Source organism: Bubalus bubalis, chromosome 21 (genome assembly GCF_019923935.1).
Source record: "Bubalus bubalis isolate 160015118507 breed Murrah chromosome 21, NDDB_SH_1, whole genome shotgun sequence".
NCBI lineage: Eukaryota > Metazoa > Chordata > Mammalia > Artiodactyla > Bovidae > Bubalus > Bubalus bubalis.
Window position 1 is genome coordinate 49594702 of NC_059177.1, and position 19597 is coordinate 49614298.

The 19597-nt window shown below is 50.7% G+C and overlaps 1 protein-coding gene across 2 annotated transcripts in view; it reads right to left on the reverse strand.

Moving 5' to 3' along the window:
* Positions 1 to 14711: 14711 nt before the first annotated feature.
* Positions 14712 to 19597, reverse strand: part of MAPKAPK3 (MAPK activated protein kinase 3) — a 28642-nt gene continuing 23756 nt past the window's right edge. For both annotated transcript variants that reach the window (XM_044934344.2, XM_006053327.4), the window contains exons 6-11: positions 19418 to 19541; positions 18121 to 18196; positions 17669 to 17793; positions 17132 to 17217; positions 16784 to 16864; positions 14712 to 16137 (exon numbers count right to left, since the gene is read on the reverse strand). In XM_044934344.2, coding sequence (XP_044790279.2) covers positions 15985 to 16137; positions 16784 to 16864; positions 17132 to 17217; positions 17669 to 17793; positions 18121 to 18196; positions 19418 to 19541 — 645 coding nt within the window. In that variant the 3' untranslated portion in view covers positions 14712 to 15984. The remainder of the gene's footprint in view (positions 16138 to 16783; positions 16865 to 17131; positions 17218 to 17668; positions 17794 to 18120; positions 18197 to 19417; positions 19542 to 19597) is intronic.

Sequence of the window (19597 nt, forward strand, 5' to 3'; positions counted from 1 at the left end):
CTGCATCCAGCCTACCAGAAGGTAATTGTTCGCTCAACATTGTAACCTTGCTCCTATCCCATCAGCTCAGATTGCTTCCCAGAAACACTGGGTCTCCTTCTGTTTGGGGAACCTACTTCTCCTCCGAGCCAGCCTGTAAGAACTGGTTCTGTCACCCCATCCAGCTGGGCTGGCCTCCTGGATCCACCTCTCACCAGCCAGCACTTAGCTCAGCCCCAGTCCCTTCCTGCTATTTAACACCAAAAGGTATTGATTTCCTTGAGCTATTTCCATAATGCAACACTACTGAAAACTGCATATCCCATCAGTTTCCTCCATGACCATCATACCCCCTGCTCACAGCCACTTCCCCTAGAGCCCCACCTGCCAAGGCTCAGGTCTGTTTCATTTTGCACTGGTGGAAAGGTCAAACATGAATTTCTCCCCATTATTGTACTGTGTCTTGTCACACAGACTCTCTCTGTTTCATGCATTAGTCACAGTCTTGCTATCAAATTAAATATTCCTCGGTAGTTATTTTTAGAGAAATCTTTTTCTAACGCTACATGGTGCAATGATGTGTGTGCACCCACAGCTCTGGAATCCAAGCATTACCAGGTGGGCTCCAAATTGTGTGAGGGCTCAGATTCCTCTGGAAAGCAGCAGCAGCCAATGGAACAACGGTCTGTAACCTGGCTCTGTCTACGGAATCCCCTGCCCAGACAAAAATAATTAATCCTCCAGACCTTGGACGACCCAGTCATTCATCATTCGGTCCAGGAAAGGCCCAAAGGAGGTTCTCAGCACAATCGTGAGTTAAACGGAGCATGTCTGTACCATCCCAACTGCTTATTTGGCTGTCTCCTGATTCCTACTACAAGGACACCAAGACTAATTGCACTCCCATGCCCTGCACCCCCATGGAAGCCTGCCTTCAGGAGGCCTGACAGTGGTTACATCCCTACCCACTCCTATAGGGTCTTCATCGACCAGGGCCGGCATTGATAGAGAAATGAAGCCCTCAGAACAGAATTTCTAACTTAGCTGGGGCATGTGTACAGGAAGAAGGAGGGGCTTGCTAAAGTAAGTCCTCTTCATCCACTTGAAGGCACTATGAGGAGAAGTTATGCATAACTGAGCTTTAGAGCTCACAGTGGAAGTAAAGAGACAAAGAAAGCAAGTGAAGTCGCTCAGTCGTGTCCAACTCTTTGCAACCCCATGGACTGTAGCCTACCAGGCTCCTCTGTCCATGGGGTTCTCCAGGCAAGAATACTGGAGTGGGTTGCCATTTCCTTCTCCAGAAGATCTTCCCAACCCAGGGATTGAACCTGGGTCTCCCACATTGTAGGCAGACGCTTTACCATCTGAGCCACCTGAAATTGACTAGAAAATAATTCAAGACACGATTAGGGGTTTGGACTGTGGGGGAGGGTGGATTTCTCACTTTCTTCTGATGTTCCCTTCCACGTTCAAGTCCCCATGGATTGTGGTACCCCAGTCCTCAATCACCCAAGGAAAGTGAGACTAGGGGACCGGGAAGAGGTGAGCCTAGTTCTGGGCTTAGTTCACCAGCCCCTGTGTCCTCACACTAAGCTTCTTCTTCCCCCTCAGCCTTCATCAGTGAAGAAGGTGATGCTTTGGCCTCCAACTGGATTTTTATTTCCCAAGTTCTTCCGAAGCTGAATAGAGGACAGGGGATGACTTACTGAAGACCCTCTCAAAAAGCCCCTATAAACTATATATGCTATAGACATTCGGAAACAGGAGGCTTGGTAGACCAGAAAAATCCAGGTAAGGCTCAGATGAGGAGGCAAGATCACAGATGACAAAAGTGATTGAACACGGCTCAGGCGTAAAGAGGGGCACTCTTGACGGAGGTTTCACAAACCCAGGCACAGAGCAACGGAGAAGCAAAGACATGCAGAAAGCAGTAATAAGGCCAGGATGACTGGAGCCCAAGAGGTCCTTGGGGCAGGCAGCAGGTGGGTGGAAGCAGATGACAGAGTTCCTAGCAGTCAATAGAGACTAGATTGGTCAGTTGGTCAAGGCATGTTTCCCAAACACTCTGCCAGGTCCAGGGCAAGCAGCCAGGGCAGAGTTGATGATGGCTCAGAGGAGAGTCTGTGCAGCAGGCTGAGACACTGCTGTAACTATTCCACGGTTCCCTGATGTGGGGATGTGGGTCTGGCCTGGGGAGGGACACTGAAAACTGGGCATCAGGAACTACATGAGACCCTGAGGAGGAAAGATGTGACCGCAAAAATTGGTTAGGGCAGTGGAAGGGCATGGAGGGTGGAATCAGAGAGCCCACTCAGAAAAGTACAGGTGTGGGTCCCTTGATAAGATCTGCTTCCTCCCATGAGGAGAAAAAGAACCAGTAAGTGAACATATAGGAAAATGAGTATCTTCTATAACCTTCAAGAAAGGCAGCTTTTTTAAAAGATTTTTTTATGTGGGCCATTTTTACAGTCTTTATTCAATTAGTTACAACATTGCTTCTGTTTTTTTTGTTTTCTGGCCGCGAGGCATGTGGGATCTTAGTTCCCCAACTAGGGATTGAACCTGCACCCCTGCAGTGAAAGGTGAAATCTTAACCACTGGTCCACCAGGGAAGTTCCCCAAAAGACGGCTTGGAGCTGGAATGAGACCCCATCTTGGGTCCATCAAATAAAAAGAAACATTTTAAATGACAGTGTGCAGGCAGTTAGGAATATGAGAGTAGGCTGCCTCATGTAGTGTTTTCTCAGCAGGGTGGGTGTAGCTGACTCCCCACCAGCAATATGGCAAGTGGGTATCACAAACCCCAAAAAAGTTAGTTCTGTAAAAATGGATCCAGGGAAAACTCCGCACACATAGATATCCAATGCAGGACTGTCTCTAAATACTGGAAGTAACCCCAATGACCACTGGTAGGGGATGAGTTAACTGGACACGGAGCATTCCCACATACAATTTTATGCAACTGATAACAACAATGAAAGCTATATAACAACATGGAGAATGTCTATTATGTAACATTCAGTGAAAAATAATCAGGCCCAAAACTCTGCTCACAGCATGGCTATAATTATGTAAGAACAATTGCATGCAGAAACAAACCAGAGTCAAATACACCAAGAAGTTAACCTTTCCCTCTTTTCTGCAATTTCCCAATGCATATGTGGTGCTCTTAGGACAAACTAACCTGTATAAACCAGTGCAGCTTTCTCAGGAAAATAACATACAAAAGGACATGGAGCTGCCCTATGAGTCCACCCTCCCCCCCTTCCTTGGAGCCCATGCCTCGTGGTGATGAGCATAGAGGACTTCTTAAAGCTGGACTGATATCAAGCCAGGGACAGTGCTGGGCATGGATCCTGTGCCTATTTCATCCTTTCCTCTCTCCCCAGCCTGTCTCATCTACTCATCCACATCAGCTGGCCCAGGCTGTAACTTCCAAAGCACAGGGCTCACTTTTCTCTTTTCATGTGGCCAGTGAGAGCTTTGGTCTCTCAGCAAATGCCTAGAGCCCTCAAGGCTCCTCACCAGGTGCTTTGGAGAAAGGCTGCCACTCCCTTCTCTGTGCTCACTGCCACTGCTTCCATGTCTACATTTCCCACCTCCCCAGCTGGGCTTTCAGCCCCCTTACTCCATATCAATGCCTGTGTTGAGGTCACCAAGATGCCTGCAACAGAACATCTTGTGTTTCTCTAACCTCCTATTTTTATTGGTTAACAGCATCCAACACAGTGACCATCCCTTTCTGGGAACACTTGCTTCAAGACACTTCCAAATAACTATACTCTTCTGGTTTTCTTCCTACCTCACTGTCCCCTCGCGGTCTACTTTCCTGGCTCCTTCAGGTCTTCCTACCCTCTACTCCAGGATGAAGTCTCCTTTTCATCCTTCTCTGCGTTCTCTCCTCTCTTGTCTGGTCTTGTGGCTTTAGAGTCCATCTAAATCATGATGTTACGCAAAAGCTGTGCCTCAAGTTCCATCGTTCCAGCTGCCCTCCTGAAACCTTGAAAGTCTAACAGTATTTGGAAATGAAAGTGGTCAAGGGGCTTCCCAGGTGGCGCAGTGGTAAAGAATTTGACCACAGTCCTGGAGACCCAGGTTCAATCCCTGGGTTGGGGAGATCCCTTGGAATAGGAAATGGCAACCTGCTCCAGTACTCTTGCCTGGAGAATTCCAGCCTGGTGGGCTACAGTTCATGGGAATGCAAAGAGTCGGACATGACTGAGAGGCTACAGCCAATGCAGGAGACTCACATCTGATCCCTGGGTGGGGAAGATCCCACAAGACAAGGAGCAACTAAGTCCATGCACGACAACTAGTGAGCCTGTCCTGTAGCGCCCGGGAACCACAGCGACTGAAGCCTACGTACCCCAGGGCTTCTGCTCCACAGTAAGAGAAGCCACCACAACTAGAGAGTAACCCCCACTCTCCACAGCTAGAAAAAAACCCTCGCAGCCGTAAAGACCCGGCACAACAAAAATAAAAAAGAAAGTGGTCAAAGCTGCACCCTCAGCCCCAATTTCCTCATCTCAGTCGATAGCCTCTCCATCCCCATTCCCCCCAGCAACTCAAGGCCATACTCCCGCGTCATCTTTGGTTCCCCTCTCCTTCCCCTACAGTGAATTCTGTGACTGCAACTCCAAATACATCCCAGATCTCCCATCATTCCAGCCTAAACGACCTGCCTCTCTCACTTGGAATTCTGCAGCCTCCTTATCAATCTCCCTGCTTCCCCTTTTGCTGTTACAATTCTTCCCAGGCAGCCAGAGGAATTTATTTTAAGTGTAACTCACAGCATGGCGTCAATAGAATGGCCTTCCAAGAAACAAAGCCTCAGCCACACTCGCTCTTTCTCTGCTCTCACCACTACTCTACATTGTATTAGAAATCCCACCCAGAGCACAGGCAAGAAAGATAAAGGCATAAAGATTGGAAAGAAAGAAGTAAAGCTCCCATTATTCACAGATAGCGTTATTGTGAAAGTGGAAAACTACTAGAGCTAATGAGAAAATTTAACAATGTCACAGAATACAGGTTAATATATAAAAATCAGTTGTATTTTTATAAACTATTCATAAAATAGTGAAAAACTATTGGGAAATTAAATACTTTTTAATTCTATTTACGATAGAATCCAAAAACTAAAAATACTAGGTAGGAATTAACATAATGCTAGATGTTCAAGACAATAAGATATTGCTAAGAAGCATTAAAGAAAACCTAAATAAATAGGAAGATATGCCATGTTGATGGACTGAGCAAAGTCAAGACAGTATGGTATTGGCAAATACATAGACAATCAATGAAGGAGAAGAGAGTCCAGATTTATATGCAAGCAAGTGGCTTTTGATGAGTGCCATAGTAAGAAATATTTATTTTTCTTCAAGAATGCTGTTGTTGGGACTTCCCTAGTGGTTCAGTGGTTGAGAATCCACCTGCCAGTGCAGGGGACACTGGTTCAACTCCTGGTTCGGGAATATTCTACATGCCAAGCTGTGGGGCCAACTAAGCCTGTGCACCGCAACTGCTGAGCCTGTGCTCTGGAGCCTGCAAGCTGCAACTACTGAAGCCCATGTGCCTAGAGCCTGCACTCCGCAGCAAGAGAAGCCACCACAATGATAAATCCACATGGAGCAAAGAAAAGTAGCCCCACCCACTGCAGCTAGAGAAAGCCTGTGCACAGCAACGAAGACCCAGTGCAGCCAAAAGTTTAAAAAAAAAAAAAAAATGCTGCTGTCTAGATATCCATATGGAAACATATAAAACTCAATCCTGAGCTCTCGCCATATTCAGAAATCAATTACAGATGGCACATGGTCCCAAATGCAAAAACTAAAATTATACAGATTCTAGAAGAGGGGAAAAAAAATTGAAGAATATCTCTGTGACTTTGGGATAAGTAAAAATTTCAGGTCAGAGAAAACACTAATCATAAGAGCAAACAATGATAAATTTAATTTCAAAAAAAATTAAAACCTTCTCATCAAAAGCACCATAAGAAAATGAATAGGTAAGCCCTGGTGTAGGAAAAAACATTCCCTAACTCATATCCTTTGACAATGAATGTATATCCAGAATATATAAAGAACTCCCCAAACTTAATAATAAAAAGACAAACAATCCAATGCATGAAAATAAGCTACAGACTTGAACAGATATGTCAATTGCCAGTAACCACATGAAAAAGTCCTCTACATCATTAATCATCAGGAAAATGCAAACTAAAACTACAATGAAATAATATTCCATATCCATCAGAATAGTTAAGATAAAAAAGACCGATAATACCAAATGTTGATGGGGATGTGGAGTAACTGGAAGTCTCGTAAGCTGCTAGTGTGAATGTAAAATGACACAACCACTTTGAAATCTGGCAGTTTCTCAAAAAGTTAAACATACACTTAGTATATGTCCAGAGACTTCACTAGGTATTTAGCAGCCATTTCAGTCTAAAAGAAATGAAAGAATATGTCCCTACAAAGACACGTACATGAGTATTCATAGCGGCTTTACTCATAGTAGCCAAAAACCAGAATCAAATAACCACCAAACTGTAGTACCTTAGTAAAATAGAATATTCTTCAGCAATAAAAAGGAACAATAAAAAGGAAAGCGCTGCTACTCCATAAACATGCATGAATCTCAAATGAAGCAAAAGAAGCCAGACACAAAAAAGCTATCTACTTCCATACTGTATAACTTCATTGATATGAATGTCTAGAATTTATCTGTGATGATAGAAATCAGATCAGCATTCTGTGATGAGGGGTTGGTTATTGGAGACTTTCTGAGGTGATGAAAATGTTCTTTATCCTGACTGGGATCCTGGTTACATGCGTATATACACTAGTTTAAAATTATCTAATTTTTAAAAACATTTTTATTGGAGGATTGAGAGAGTAGCATGGAAACATATATATTACCATATGTAAAATTATTTAATTTTACATTTAAGATTTTATTTTGTATAAATTATACCAAAGAATCAAACTTTGGAAGCTACTCGTTTGCCTGTAACAGTGGCGAGCAAACCTATGGGCTGTTATTAAAGCCCCATCATAGACCCAATGCTATTCCTTTTGAAAATCAAATAGTATGGATATAGATATAGTATGGATATAGTATGGATGGGGTCTGGCGGGGTTGGATAAATCAGGCCTGGGAGCACACGGTATGTATTTGATGTGATTCATTCATCAGGACCAAGCCAGGCCTTGACTATTGGACTCAGAATCTCACTCCTAGAAAGCAGGTAGCTAGCAGACAGGGAGGCTGCACGTGGTGGGCAGTCTAGGTTGAAAGGCTGGCTTATGAGCCTACATTTACTCATTTATAAGATGGGGATTAAATGCAATAAGGCACTTTCCAGCTCTGACTTTCTCAGATTCCATCTATTCATCCATTCCAGCTCTCAAAGCCATGTCTGAACCACACCTGTGTAGATTTTTCATTACTCCAGGATCTACTCCCATCCTTGGAGGGCTGGGGTTGGCCAGTTCAGGAAGGCACACATGGAGGGGAGAAAGTGCAGGGGCCCAAGAGTTACCACTTTTCCCTTCAGGTAATTGGACTCTGAAGAGGAAACATCAGAATCCCTGAAGCTGGAACCCACAAGTTCTTTTATGTCCCTCCAGTCCTGACGCCCTCTTTCCCTACCCCCAAATTTAGGGGTATCTCCCAGGAGCCTTCTTTTATTCACAACTTCATTACTATATTAACCATGTATGATCTTGGACAAATCAGCTCACCCCAGACTGCCTTCCTTCCAGAGGGCAGAGCCTGTCTGCCTGTCCTTCTCCCAAACCTCTTCCCATCTATTGCATCTTCGCCATCTCCAGGCACCCCTCCCAACTTCAGGTGAGTGGGATGTATTCCTCAGAATTAGCTCTCTGAGAAGACCCACCAGACTGCCAGAGTAATGGAAGAAAGCCTTCAGGTCAGACCCTTAAAAAGTAGGAATGAGTGGGACCACTCATTCCTTGGTAGTGCTCCCAGCCCAGGTCCCTAGACTGCATTGATTCCTGGGCCAGAGAAGGGAAAACCTTGTCTCCTGCTGATGGAGATTATTGTACACAGCCATTGTCGAGAATCTCTGCACAGCCTACACCCCAGGATCTCCCACCCAAACATTCACACAATTCCAGTAAGATCAAACCTCATTTACAGGAGCCCACTAAGAGGAATTGATCCCGTCTCTCCTGGGCCCAAGGGCTTCTCTGGTGGCTCAGATGGTAAAGAATCTGCCTGCAATGCAGGAGACCCAGGTTCGATCCCTGGGTCAGGAAGATCCCCTAGAGAAGGGAGTGGCAATCCACTCCAGTATTCTTGCCTAGAGAATTTCATGGACAGAGGAGCCTGGTGGGATACACAGTTCATGGGTTGGTAAAGAGTCAGGCATGACTGAGAAACTAACTAACTTCTGGGCCCAGAAGTCAGGGCCTTAGCTCTCTAGAATCTATATCCAGAGTTAAGTTATATGTCATTGCATCTTCTCCATGCACAAATAGACACAGTACTGGCTTTGCTGATATTAACAGCCCCAGAAAGTTTTGCACGCACAGTTTGGTGAGTTCAAATTATTGTCAATGGTGAGATATTAAAGCCATCATCTCAGGGGAGTCGAGGGTTGATTCACATCTGGCCAAGCTGCCCTGAGTCCTGGGTCAGACCCTGTGCTGGGTGGTCAGTGGCAGAGCCTATAAAAAGGCACCTCCAAAAAGCCCAATTTCCTGGGCCCCCATAAGGCCATCCACACACTCACTTCTGTCCAAGAGAGGCTGAACCAGCACTCTCCAGGCATATTACACTCATGTTTGCTCCTCAGATAATTGAAGGTCTTTTCAGCCCCAGGGCCTTTGCACTTGCTTTCCCCTCTGCCTGGAATACCCTTCCTCCTGATCTCACAGCAACTTCTTCTGGTCATTCTTCCTCAGCTTCATTCCCCTTTGCAGAAACCTTTTCTGACCCTCCTATCCCTGTCTGTCACCCACTTTGGTTATGAACTCTTGTCATTAAAGAAGAAGTTTCATCTTAGGTTGCCCCAGTTGATAGTCCGAGAGGATTGCCCTAAGCAGACATTCTAGGCCAGGCTGTTCTCATCATCTGGCTGGTATGGTGACCAGCCCTGTGCCGTGCATTCCCTGGATACCTTCAAGACCCTGTAAGGAAGAGTTCTGTGAACCTCCCTTGGTGGCCTCCTCTTCCTCACTGTCGCCCCAGCATCCCTGGCCAAACCCGCTGCAGAGCCCACTGGGCCCTGGCCTGACAGGGACCTCCAAAGAGAGGTCACCAGGGCAGGTGGGCAGCATACTGACTGCAGCTTCTTCCAAGAAGACATCCTCCCCTCTGACAGATTTTAGCCTAATTCATCCCAAGACACCATCAGATACTATGGCCTCTTGTGTGACGTGACATTTTCCAGGATCTATGATAGGCTAAGAGCTCTTCAGGGCATCCTGCCTTACCTTTCCCAGTCTCACAGCCCAGGGGGCAGATGTCGCTGTCCACATGTTCTAATGAGATGGGTTCAGAGGCGTTAAGGGAGCTGTCCATGGTCATAGCAGAGCTGGAAGGGGCCCCGGGCTGTGTAACCCAGCTCAGCTTCCATCTCATCTGCAGGGAAATGCCTTGGCCTTAAAACCATGCTGACAGGTGCCTGGCACTCCCTGCCAAAGCTGTGGGGCCAGAGAGCAGGGGAGCCCCAGCTCCGAGGGCCCTTCTTCTGGCAGCCAGGGGCACAGAAGATCAGGGAAGAGGTCAGGCAGGATTGGCATTCTTTGGGCAGGGACAGCATTTCTGTTAGGGATCATAGAACCCCATGGAGAAGGAAATGGCAACCCACTCCAGTTTTCTTGCCTGGAAAATCCCACGGACAGAGGAGCCTGGTGGGCTACAGTCCATGGGGTTGCAGAAGAGTCAGATATGACTTAGTGATTAACAACATAGAGTCCCAAGACCCTGGGTTCAGACCCCTGCCCTGCCACTCACCACATGTAGGAACTTGGGCACTTGACCCCCATGCTACTCAAGCCTCAGTGATTTCATCTGTAAGATGAGCATCACCCCTGCCTAGGAAAGACAAGTAAGTAAAGGTCACATATGAGACATCCTGGCTCACTCCAGATGCTTGAAGCACGGGCTCCAGCATGTGACTGGAGCAGGCCAGGCCCTGAGCTGGGTAGGCTGGCTCCTCACTCACTGAGCCTTTCCTTGGTGGGGAGACGCGTGGCCCATGGTCGAGGTTCCATCAGTTAGAAGCGAGGCTGCACTAGGGAGGTTCTCCACACTGGGAGTGACTCCAGGGGGCGCCTGAAGGGCCCTCCTTGCTCTGCACAGAGGATCTCTGCCAGGTCTGATGGCTGACTGGTTTGTGGGTCTCTTTGTCTTGTCGTGAGCACAGCTGAAGGCTGGGGATGCGTCTGGGCATGTAGTCTGCTTTATACACACAGCCCCTGCAGCAGGGGCAAGTATTTGGGGATGAGGTAGGATCCACAATTCCTCCCCAATGTCTCCTCATCTCCATCACTTCCTCTTTGTCTCAACCTTCTCTCAACTCTCCACCAGAAAGAGGAAAGAAATCCAGCCTAAGACAGCGAGGATCACCACATCATCTCTGTTCCCCTTTTTAGCACCCACTTGCGCTCATTGGACAGTGCAGGTGGCTGCTCTCTGCCTGTCCCCATGGAGTCGGGACCCTCTGAGGACAGTGGAAGAAAGGACAATCGTGAGGATATTTTTCCATATCAGAGCCTAGTCCTGGACCTCAGGAAGCTACTAAGTCACACTGAGCCTCAGTTTCCCATCTGTAAAATGGGGTCATATGGCAGGATTTAAGATAAATGTTAAGTGTCTTGTTCAATGGCCCATGATTTTTTTTTAATTTTTTGGCCATACCATGTGTCATGTGGGATCTTAGTTTCCTGACCAGGGATTGAACCCATGTCCCCTGCATTAGGACAACGAAGTCTTAATCACCGGACCACCAGGGAAGTCCCCCGTAAGCTTTTTAAAGTACACAAACCCTTGTTCAAATTAAACCTCAGAAGAAAATACAACACAGAAAATAGCTCTGTTGGAAGCACAGGCCACATCCTGAGGGTCCAGGAAGGCCAGTGTGAAAAGATTCAACTCTGGAGCCACATGAAAAGTCCATACCAGCAACAGGAGGTGGACACATTGTTGATCAAGAGCCAGGTATCCCTGTAGGAGAGGGAGATGTGGATATGAGGAGGAGGGAATGTAACCTCCACACACAAGATTGGCCTGGGAGTGCTAAGACAGAGAATGCCACCAGGTGCCCGCTTCTCACCCCTAAGGCCCCCACCCTGACTTCCTACAGGAGATGGAATGAGAAAATGAGAGACTTCCTGCCTCTCACTCTTTAAACAGACTTTTCTCTGGTCTTCACATGGCACAGCCCATTCCTGCCTTCTTGCCTCACCTCATCCTATACCTGCCAGCCTGAATGCCCTTTTCCCAAACCTCTTCTATCCAGATTTGCCCTTCAAATTCACGTCACCACTTCTTGAAGCCCTCTATGATTGTCCCCAGCCAAAAGTAGCACCCCTTTCTCTGACCCCCTCCGGCTGAGACTGAGGGCTCAGTTTCTCCATCTGTAAGATGGGAATGTGAGATCCAGGCAAAGCACCCAAGTGGGCCTGGCATGCAATAGCCACTCAGTAAATAGCAGCCATTTGGTTATGATTCTATGGTCTCCCCCTCCACCTAGGCAGGACCACAGATGCCTCAGGCTCTGGTACACAGTAGGTGTCTACTGAATACTCACCAGGTGACCAGCAGGTGGCCCCACACCCCAACTAACCTGCCCTGACCAGCACCTCTGAATCCCAGTAAACTGGTTCCACTGGCTCCTCCTCCTGGTCAGGGGAAACAGAGAAGGCCCAAGTGGCGGAGTCCTCGTAACTGGATGTGGCACCTAGTAGACACTTAATCTGCATTGGTGACCAAGGTCTTGGGGCTTGATCACCCCTTCCCTTTTCCAGGCTTCTCTAGTGGCTCAGACGGTAAAGAATCTATCTGCAATGCAGGAGACCTGGGTTTGATCCCTGGGTTGGGAAGATTCCCCTGGAGAAGGGCAACGCAACCCACACCAGTATTCTTGCCTGGAAGATCCCATAGACAGAGGAGCCTGGTGAGCTACAGTCCATGGGGTCGCAGAGTTGGACACAACTGAGCAACTAACACTCCCCTTTCCACTGCAGCCCTTCCCCACCCTTAGGAGTATTACTCCCATTAAACAGGTAAGAAAACTGAGGCTCAACAAAGTGCATTACCTGACTGAGACCATAGAGCATTCTCACAATCCACCAACCAGTGGCAGCATGTCCGCCAAAGTGCAGAGAAGAGTTGGCCCTGATTAATCAATGTCTCATTTTACTGATGGGGACATCAAAAAGTGGAACAAACAGCTTTGCCCAAGGCTTCATGTAAACTGGAGCTGAGATATCCTGGCTCTAAACTAAATAACCCCACCCTACCCTACATACAGGGTGGGAGGGGGCTTCCCAGACCCTTCCTTGCCTGCTGGCCTTGATTCCAAAGGGTGAACATGCAGGCTGTCCAGAGGGACAAAGCAGAGGATTTTATGCTGCTGGGTTTGTGGGCATCTGCGAGAATCCACTGGGGTTGCAAAGGCTCAGACCAACACAGCCAGGTCTGGAGGGAGACAGCGACCTGTGCCCCTCCCATGTCTGCCAGAGAGAGAGAGAGCTTCTAGCAGACCTGGAAGCATCAAGACCCCTGCAGAGGTTGCGGCAAGCTGCGTTTTTGAGGCTCAGTTCTGACACTGCAATGGAGGGGCTGAATCGAGGGCGGAGAGGGGCTGGTGCGGAATAGCAATGAGCCAGGACACTGGAAACCGGCCAGCACCAGGTCTGCAAGACAGAGAACGCTGCTGTCAACTGGGTCAGGGGGAGCATCCCTGGGAAGAAATCTCTCTCTCTCTCTCTCTCTCTCTCTCTCTCTCTCTCTCTCTCACACACACACACACACACACACACACGTGAATATACTTCTTACTGATTCTTTATTGAAAGCTCCTAGGGAAGCCACATGAAGTCCATGTGAATGCAAGTGTCTGAATAGGCTGATGTGAAACATGAGGCCCCTTGGCTTCTTAGTTCACCTGGTTAACAGCTAAGTGTAAGGATTTGCTCCCATTTCACAGACAGCAGCACTGAGACCCCGGGAGAAGCACAGACTGGCAGAGTTGAGGGCCACACTGAGTCTTTCTGTCTCTAAGACCCTGGTTTTCCCTGCAGTTCTGCCTTCAACCTTGCAACCTATCAGGCACCCTCCCCAGACCCTGGGAAATAAATTGCCTCTTTAATTTAAACTACACAGTGACAAATCCTCTCAAGCCTTGCCTTTCTTTGGGGATCATATCAAGCCCATGATTCAACATGCGTTTGTGAGGTATTTTGTCCTTCTCCCTCACGTGTTTAAACTCCCTGAGACTCTATCCTCAGCTTCCCCTGCTGCCTTTCTTGCACGCAGCACAGGGTCTCCAGCGGTGTGCACTGAGCAGTCAAGGGAAAGAGTCGGTCTCTACTGCTGCAGCTTTGTACTAGACAGACTTGACCTGCCTTCGCATCTGACCAGCATTTTACTGAGCTGAGTGCATGACAAGGGTTGGTCGGAACCACAGGCTCTGCGAGGTCCCCAGAATTCATTTAGGGAGTCCAGGGGCCCTTCAGAAGGAGGGGCCACCCTCCTTGAAGCCCAGGACTGGAACCAAGGTCCAGGAAGCCCATACAATGCTGTTCTGGAGAGCAAGCCCTTGGGAGTAAGACCCCTATGGATGGAAAAAGGTGGAATTTCAGGTGGAAAGTCTCAGAGGTAGATTTGGGGCTGGACTGCTTTTCCCTTGAGAAACTTCAGGTTCTTCTCTCCTTCCTTACAGCTAAGGATGCTAGGGTGGCAAATGGGGGCCAGCCACGCACCAGGCACCCCACTGAGTGCTTCATATGTCATATGCCTACATACCCTGTGGCCTCCCCACGGTGGACAACCCCACTACACAGTCGAGGAAATCTAGGCGGGAAAGCTGGGAGGCTTGTCCAAGGTCGCCAGGCCAGGAAGTGGCACTCAGCTCAGGCGACTTGCCTGTCCGGCCTTCTAACATCACCCTCCCCTACAGCCTGAGGGGAAGGGAGGTGGGGAGGGAACGCTGCGGGTTCCAGAGTTCTTGGGGACTCGGGAGGACAGAAGCTGGGGCATCTGCCACAGTCCGGGCCCCACTTGGGCTGCCCAAAAGGGCTCCCAGGGGGCGGAGGGTGCTCTGTTGCTGGAGTAGTCAAAAGACAGTCTCCAGCGTCCCGCCCCCTCCCCTCCCCGACACTCTCGCTGCCAAATGAAATCTGGCAGCTTCTGAAAATAGCTCAGCGCTGCAGCAGGCGCTCTGCCCGCCCTTCAGCAGGCTGGCACACAGCTGGGGGTGGCCACTGTGGGCAGACGCCAGCGCACACCGAGCCGGGGGTGGGTGTCACACACACGGTGCACTGGGAGGCACAGAGCTGGGGACACGGGGCAGCTGCCATCTCTTCGCTCCCTTGACCTCTCCAAGCTGGTGAGGCCATGGCCCTGGAGCCAGCCTGGCATGTCTACCAGGCCTGAAGCACCCTGTCCGCCAGGAGTGAAATTACTAGTGGGTGTGAGCACATGCCCTTGGGCTGCTTTTGTTCACTCGTGTAGATGAGAAACCCAGGAACAAGGGAAAAATGCCAAAATGCTGTTTATTAATACCTGGATATAGAACCCAGCAGTGTTGTCCTCCCTGACATGGTCTAGGGTTTCCCAGCCAGTGAGAGAAGGGTGAGGAACCGGGAAGCAGGCTGGGGCCAGGCACTGGCCAGGCCCATATCAGGCATTCAGCATCCTGAGACTCCCAGGGAAGTGTGGGCCTGGAGCAGCGAGGGAGGGGCCCTGTCTGCTCCGACTCAGGCAAAAAAGAAAGGACCAGACCCTCTAAACAGCAGCCCTCCACTACCTTGAGTCTGACCCAAATTACAGAAAGAGGCCCTGGATTAAGGGGGAGCCCCTTAGCCCTGCCTCCAGCCATCCACTCTCACAAAAGTACACCAGGAGACAAGCCCTGTCATCAACCAGGACAGAGTAGGGGGTGAACCCTTAAGCACAGGCTTTCCTGCCTGGGATCCGATGAGCAGGTGGGGGCAGGGTAACTGTACTGGCTTTTGTCACAGTGACATTTTCCAAAGTAAAAAAAGGGTTAAAAACATCTGCCCCCCCAAACCCCTCACTGAGATGAGAGGCCACTCTGGATGGGGTGGGGGGGTGTCGTAACAGGATGGCTAGGCTCAGGCACTCTGTGGAAGGAGACTTCCAAGGGCCCTGTGGGATGGGTTGCAGCAACACAGCGCTGGACCACCCAGGGAGCCAGGCAGACTGACCCTGACACTTCAGGGAGACCAAAGACGGAAGGGTGGAGGGGAGTCTGAGAGGGGTGAGTGGCACAAGGAGAGCATCCTCCCCAAGAAGACAGGCAGACCCTCAATTGCCCCCCTCCCTCCCTTGCTCACTCACTCAGCATTCGAGACTGGCAACTCTGTCCCTGGTCGCCATGACAACCAGTGGCCAGATGCCTTTCCCAAGGCCAGGCCCATCTGCCCACCCTCTGGGGAGCTTTTTTCACAGGAGGGAAGACCAACCACAATGCCGAGGGGCCTAAAACTCTAAGGCCAGGCCCTGAGCAGGATGCAGCCACAGGGCATTCAGGCCGCCGTGATCAAAGGCACTGGAGCTGCAGCACATGGCTCCCTGGGGCCCAGGTTGTGGCCCTTCTCTAGGGCCTGACCCCGGGATGCGATTCTGAAGGACTTGGGGTCATGTTCCCCCATCCCGAAGTTCCAAGTGACAAATTGCAACACAGCACAAACAACTCTTTTGTTAAAAAAACAGGGCCCTGAGCCCTCCAGGTCAGGGCTTCAGCCCACTCCAGTGTGTCCTCTGGCTCCCCCAAGGTCGCAGGAGCTACTGATTGTTGCAGCCCTGTGAGCCCGAGGAGCTGCCTGCCTGCTTCTTCCTCCGCTTGTTGAGGAGCCGGTTGTTAGAGGTCTTCAGGTCCTTGATCTTCACCTGGTCATAGTCCACCCGCATGGTTGCCAAGGCACTGGTCATTTCCTCCTGGGGATGGGGATGGGAGAGAACAGGTCTACTGACCTCAAGAGACCTCACCTCCTGCCTGAGTGGCCCCTTAATAGTGTCAGTGACGGCAGTGGCCACCTTTGCTGCCCGACCGCCCCCACGTACCCAGCTCTGGGCCCATCGCTTTGCCTCACATAGTCCTCACTCCAGTCCTCTGTGGTAAAGACTGAGCTTACCTGACAAGGCACAGGAAGTGTGGTGACTCCCTGGGACTACACTAGGGGTAAGCAGGACAGGGATTTGGACCAAAGGCCTTCAGGGGACACCATCGTGTTGTGCACCCAGGTTACCAGCGCCTGAAGACTGTGCCCAGGTTGTCCCAGGCTCTGAGCTACTGCCCCACAGACTCAAATCTGGCCTCTCCTGAGTCTAAAAGCAAGCTGACCACCCTCCCAGACGCTGCAGATCATAAGAGCAATTATGGCCAAAGCTTGAGGCCAAAGCCCCACTTCACTGAGAGAACAAGTCAGAAGCACTGCCCTGAATAGGGTAATGTGGCCCAAAGACCACTATGCGGTCACTGACACGAGGCAAGAGGGGGCCTAAGACCCAGGTTCTGGGAGGTCACCACCCTACAGTCCCTTTTTCCAAAACCCTGAGACCTGTGGGGAGATGGTCCACCCACCTTGACTTCATCCCAGTGGTCTCTGTCCTCCTGCAGCACTCGGGCCGTGTGGAGTGGAGTCTGGGGCACCACCATCGATTGCTGGAAGGAGCCCCAAGCCCATGGATCAGACCCTGCAGGCACCTGGGACAGCACTGGCTGCTCCCCCACCCCGAACCCCTTTCTTCTGGGCTCATGGGGAATCAGGCTCAGGGTGGTGAAGGAGCCTGATGAGACCAGGAGCAGGTGAAGGCGGGGCACTACCGCATATCTGTGGCCCACCCCAGGGCCTCTGGAGCCGTCGACCACCCCCCCAGCAGCCCTGCTCAAGCTCATCACCCGGCCCGCCAAGGACAAGGAGGCACTCACGTTGATCCAGGGATGGTTCATGAATTGTGTGATGGTCAGCCTCTCGGTGGGGTCCGTCTTCAGCAGGAGGCGGATCAGCTGCTTGGCTAGGGAAGAGAGGGCAGTGGTGAGGCTGTGGAGCTGCTCAGAGCCAGTCCCCCCTCCCAGAGACCGCCAGCTCTGCAACGTGCCCCCAAATTCCTAACCCACAGAAACAGTGCGCTGATAAGGGCTTCTTGCTGTAAGGCACTAGTGTTTGGGGTAATTTGCTAGGCAGCCATAAATAACTGATACAGGCCAGCTTTGTTCATGGTCCCCAAAGGGAAAACATGAATGAAGGACAAGAACTAGGGGAAGTTTTGAGGAGGCAGGTTTCGAGCCCATTTGGCAGACATAGAGAAGGACGTTCCAACGGTGAGATGACTTGCCTAGGATCACACAGCTGGGATGTGGAGGAAGCCAGGATCTAAACACAGGTCAGTTTGACACCTAAGTGGTCTCTCCTGGAAGGAAGGTGGCTGGGGTCCGGTGGAGCGAGCTAAGCAGAGAGTCACTCACCATCCTCGGAGACCTCGGACCACTCAGGGCTGGGGAAGCCATACTGGCCCAGGCGGATCCTCCTCTTCATCCCCGGGGAGATGGCCTGGCCCGTGTTGGAGTAGAAGGGCGGGAAGCCGCACAGGCTGGGGGAGGGCGGAGGTCATTCGGCACGGGTGTGGGGGCAGCGCCAGGGCGGACCCATTCTCCTCCCCAAGACCCTGACTGGGAGACAGGCAGCCAGACACCAGGGCAATAATATCAGCCCCCTGAACTCGGGGATTCATCTCCAGGAACACCAGCTGCCCTTGGCATGGGGAGGCCTTTGGGGAACCTGAAGGAGAGGTGTCCCATGACCAGAAGGGAACAGCAGACTGCTGGAAGAGTGGCCCGCTTGAGCCCTTCACCCTGCAAGGTGGGGGCAGAAGTGGTTCCAAGGGTACCTGCGGGTGCAGGAAAGCAATGGTACTCACAGGATGTACATGATGACGCCCAGGGACCACATGTCACATGACTTGTCATACTTCTCTGGACCCAGAACCTCAGGAGCTGCCGGAGCAGAGGGCACAGGAGGACCCTCAGTCCAAGGGTCTTGGGGCACTGGCAGGAGCCTACAGCCTGGGCAAGGTGGGAATAGGTGCCCGAGCCGGGGATGGGGCAGAGCAGATTGGTGTCTGGCACCTTCTGGGAAGGCAGCATGTGTGTGAAGTTGGGGGAGGAACAACAGCTCCCAGATAAAATAAACCCGCTTTCAGGCTGGGCTGTGAGAGATGATAACCTCCTAGCTACCTTGGGCCAATCTCAGCCATGGTGCGGTAGGGGAAGGAGAGAAGGACAGTCGGGATTGGGTGGGGTCCTGCCATAGCAGAGAGGGTCCCAGCCCAGCAGCTGCCCCACATCCCCTGCCTCCTGAACAGACAGCCTAGGTCATGGGCAAGGAAGGGCCATGGCCAGGGCTCTGGGTTCCACTGTTCACCTGGCGACCATCCCATGGGGCCTTGGTCTTCCCATCTGTGCAATGAGATCGGTAGGCCAGGAAATTGCTAAGTCAAAATACTGCAAAACACGTCCTGGTAAACAGAGTGCCATTCCAGCTGTCTCGGGGGGCTTCCCACCCCTTCAACAGCTCTTGGAAGGCTTATCCTGAGGGAGAAGAGTAGTCTGTAAACAAGTCATCACCCCACTCTCCACGAAGGGGCACTTTCCGGGGGTTGGGGGGGGTGGCTTCTCCAGGTCTAGGGGCTACCTGCTCACAGGGGAGCAGGGAGCTTTTCCAGGAAGCATGAGTGTGTGTGAAGCCCCGGGGCCCATCCTGGCCCTCACCTAAGGGACGCTTTCCCAAAACGCAGGTGGCTAGCCCCCTGCTTCCCTCTCATGTAGGAGGGCATGCCTGCCCACTTTCTGAATATGACTCCCAGGAAGATAAAAACCGGAGAAAAACAACCGCACTTGGGCTCCATCCCAAGCCGACGGCAGCCTTTTATCACATATATATTTAGAGCCACTGTGATGTCATTCAGCTCACAGGCCAGAGCCAGAATTTTCCTGGATCTATTTTCAAAAGCAAAAACTGAAGTTTGGGAGAATATTTTTGCAGCCTCCGGCCCCCCAGCTGCCACCTCCACACAGACAGAACCCCCCTCCCTTTCCCTCCTCACAGCGCTTTAACCCTCTGGCTTCTGCGTCCCACAGGCTGCCCCAGACCACAGTGAGGCGGGGGTGGGGGGCGGGGTACAATAAAGAGGTACCAGCCACATCCCAGGGACTCACCCACATAGTAGGGAGTGTAACATGGAGTTTGCAGGGCATTCTGGGTGGTCTCTTTGGCAAAGCCAAAGTCCGTGAGCTTCAGCACCGCATCTTTATCCTTGGACGTGTAGAGCAGGTTTTCAGGCTGGGCCAGGGAGAGAAAACATTAGTCTGGAGTCAGGCACCAGGTGGGGGCAGATT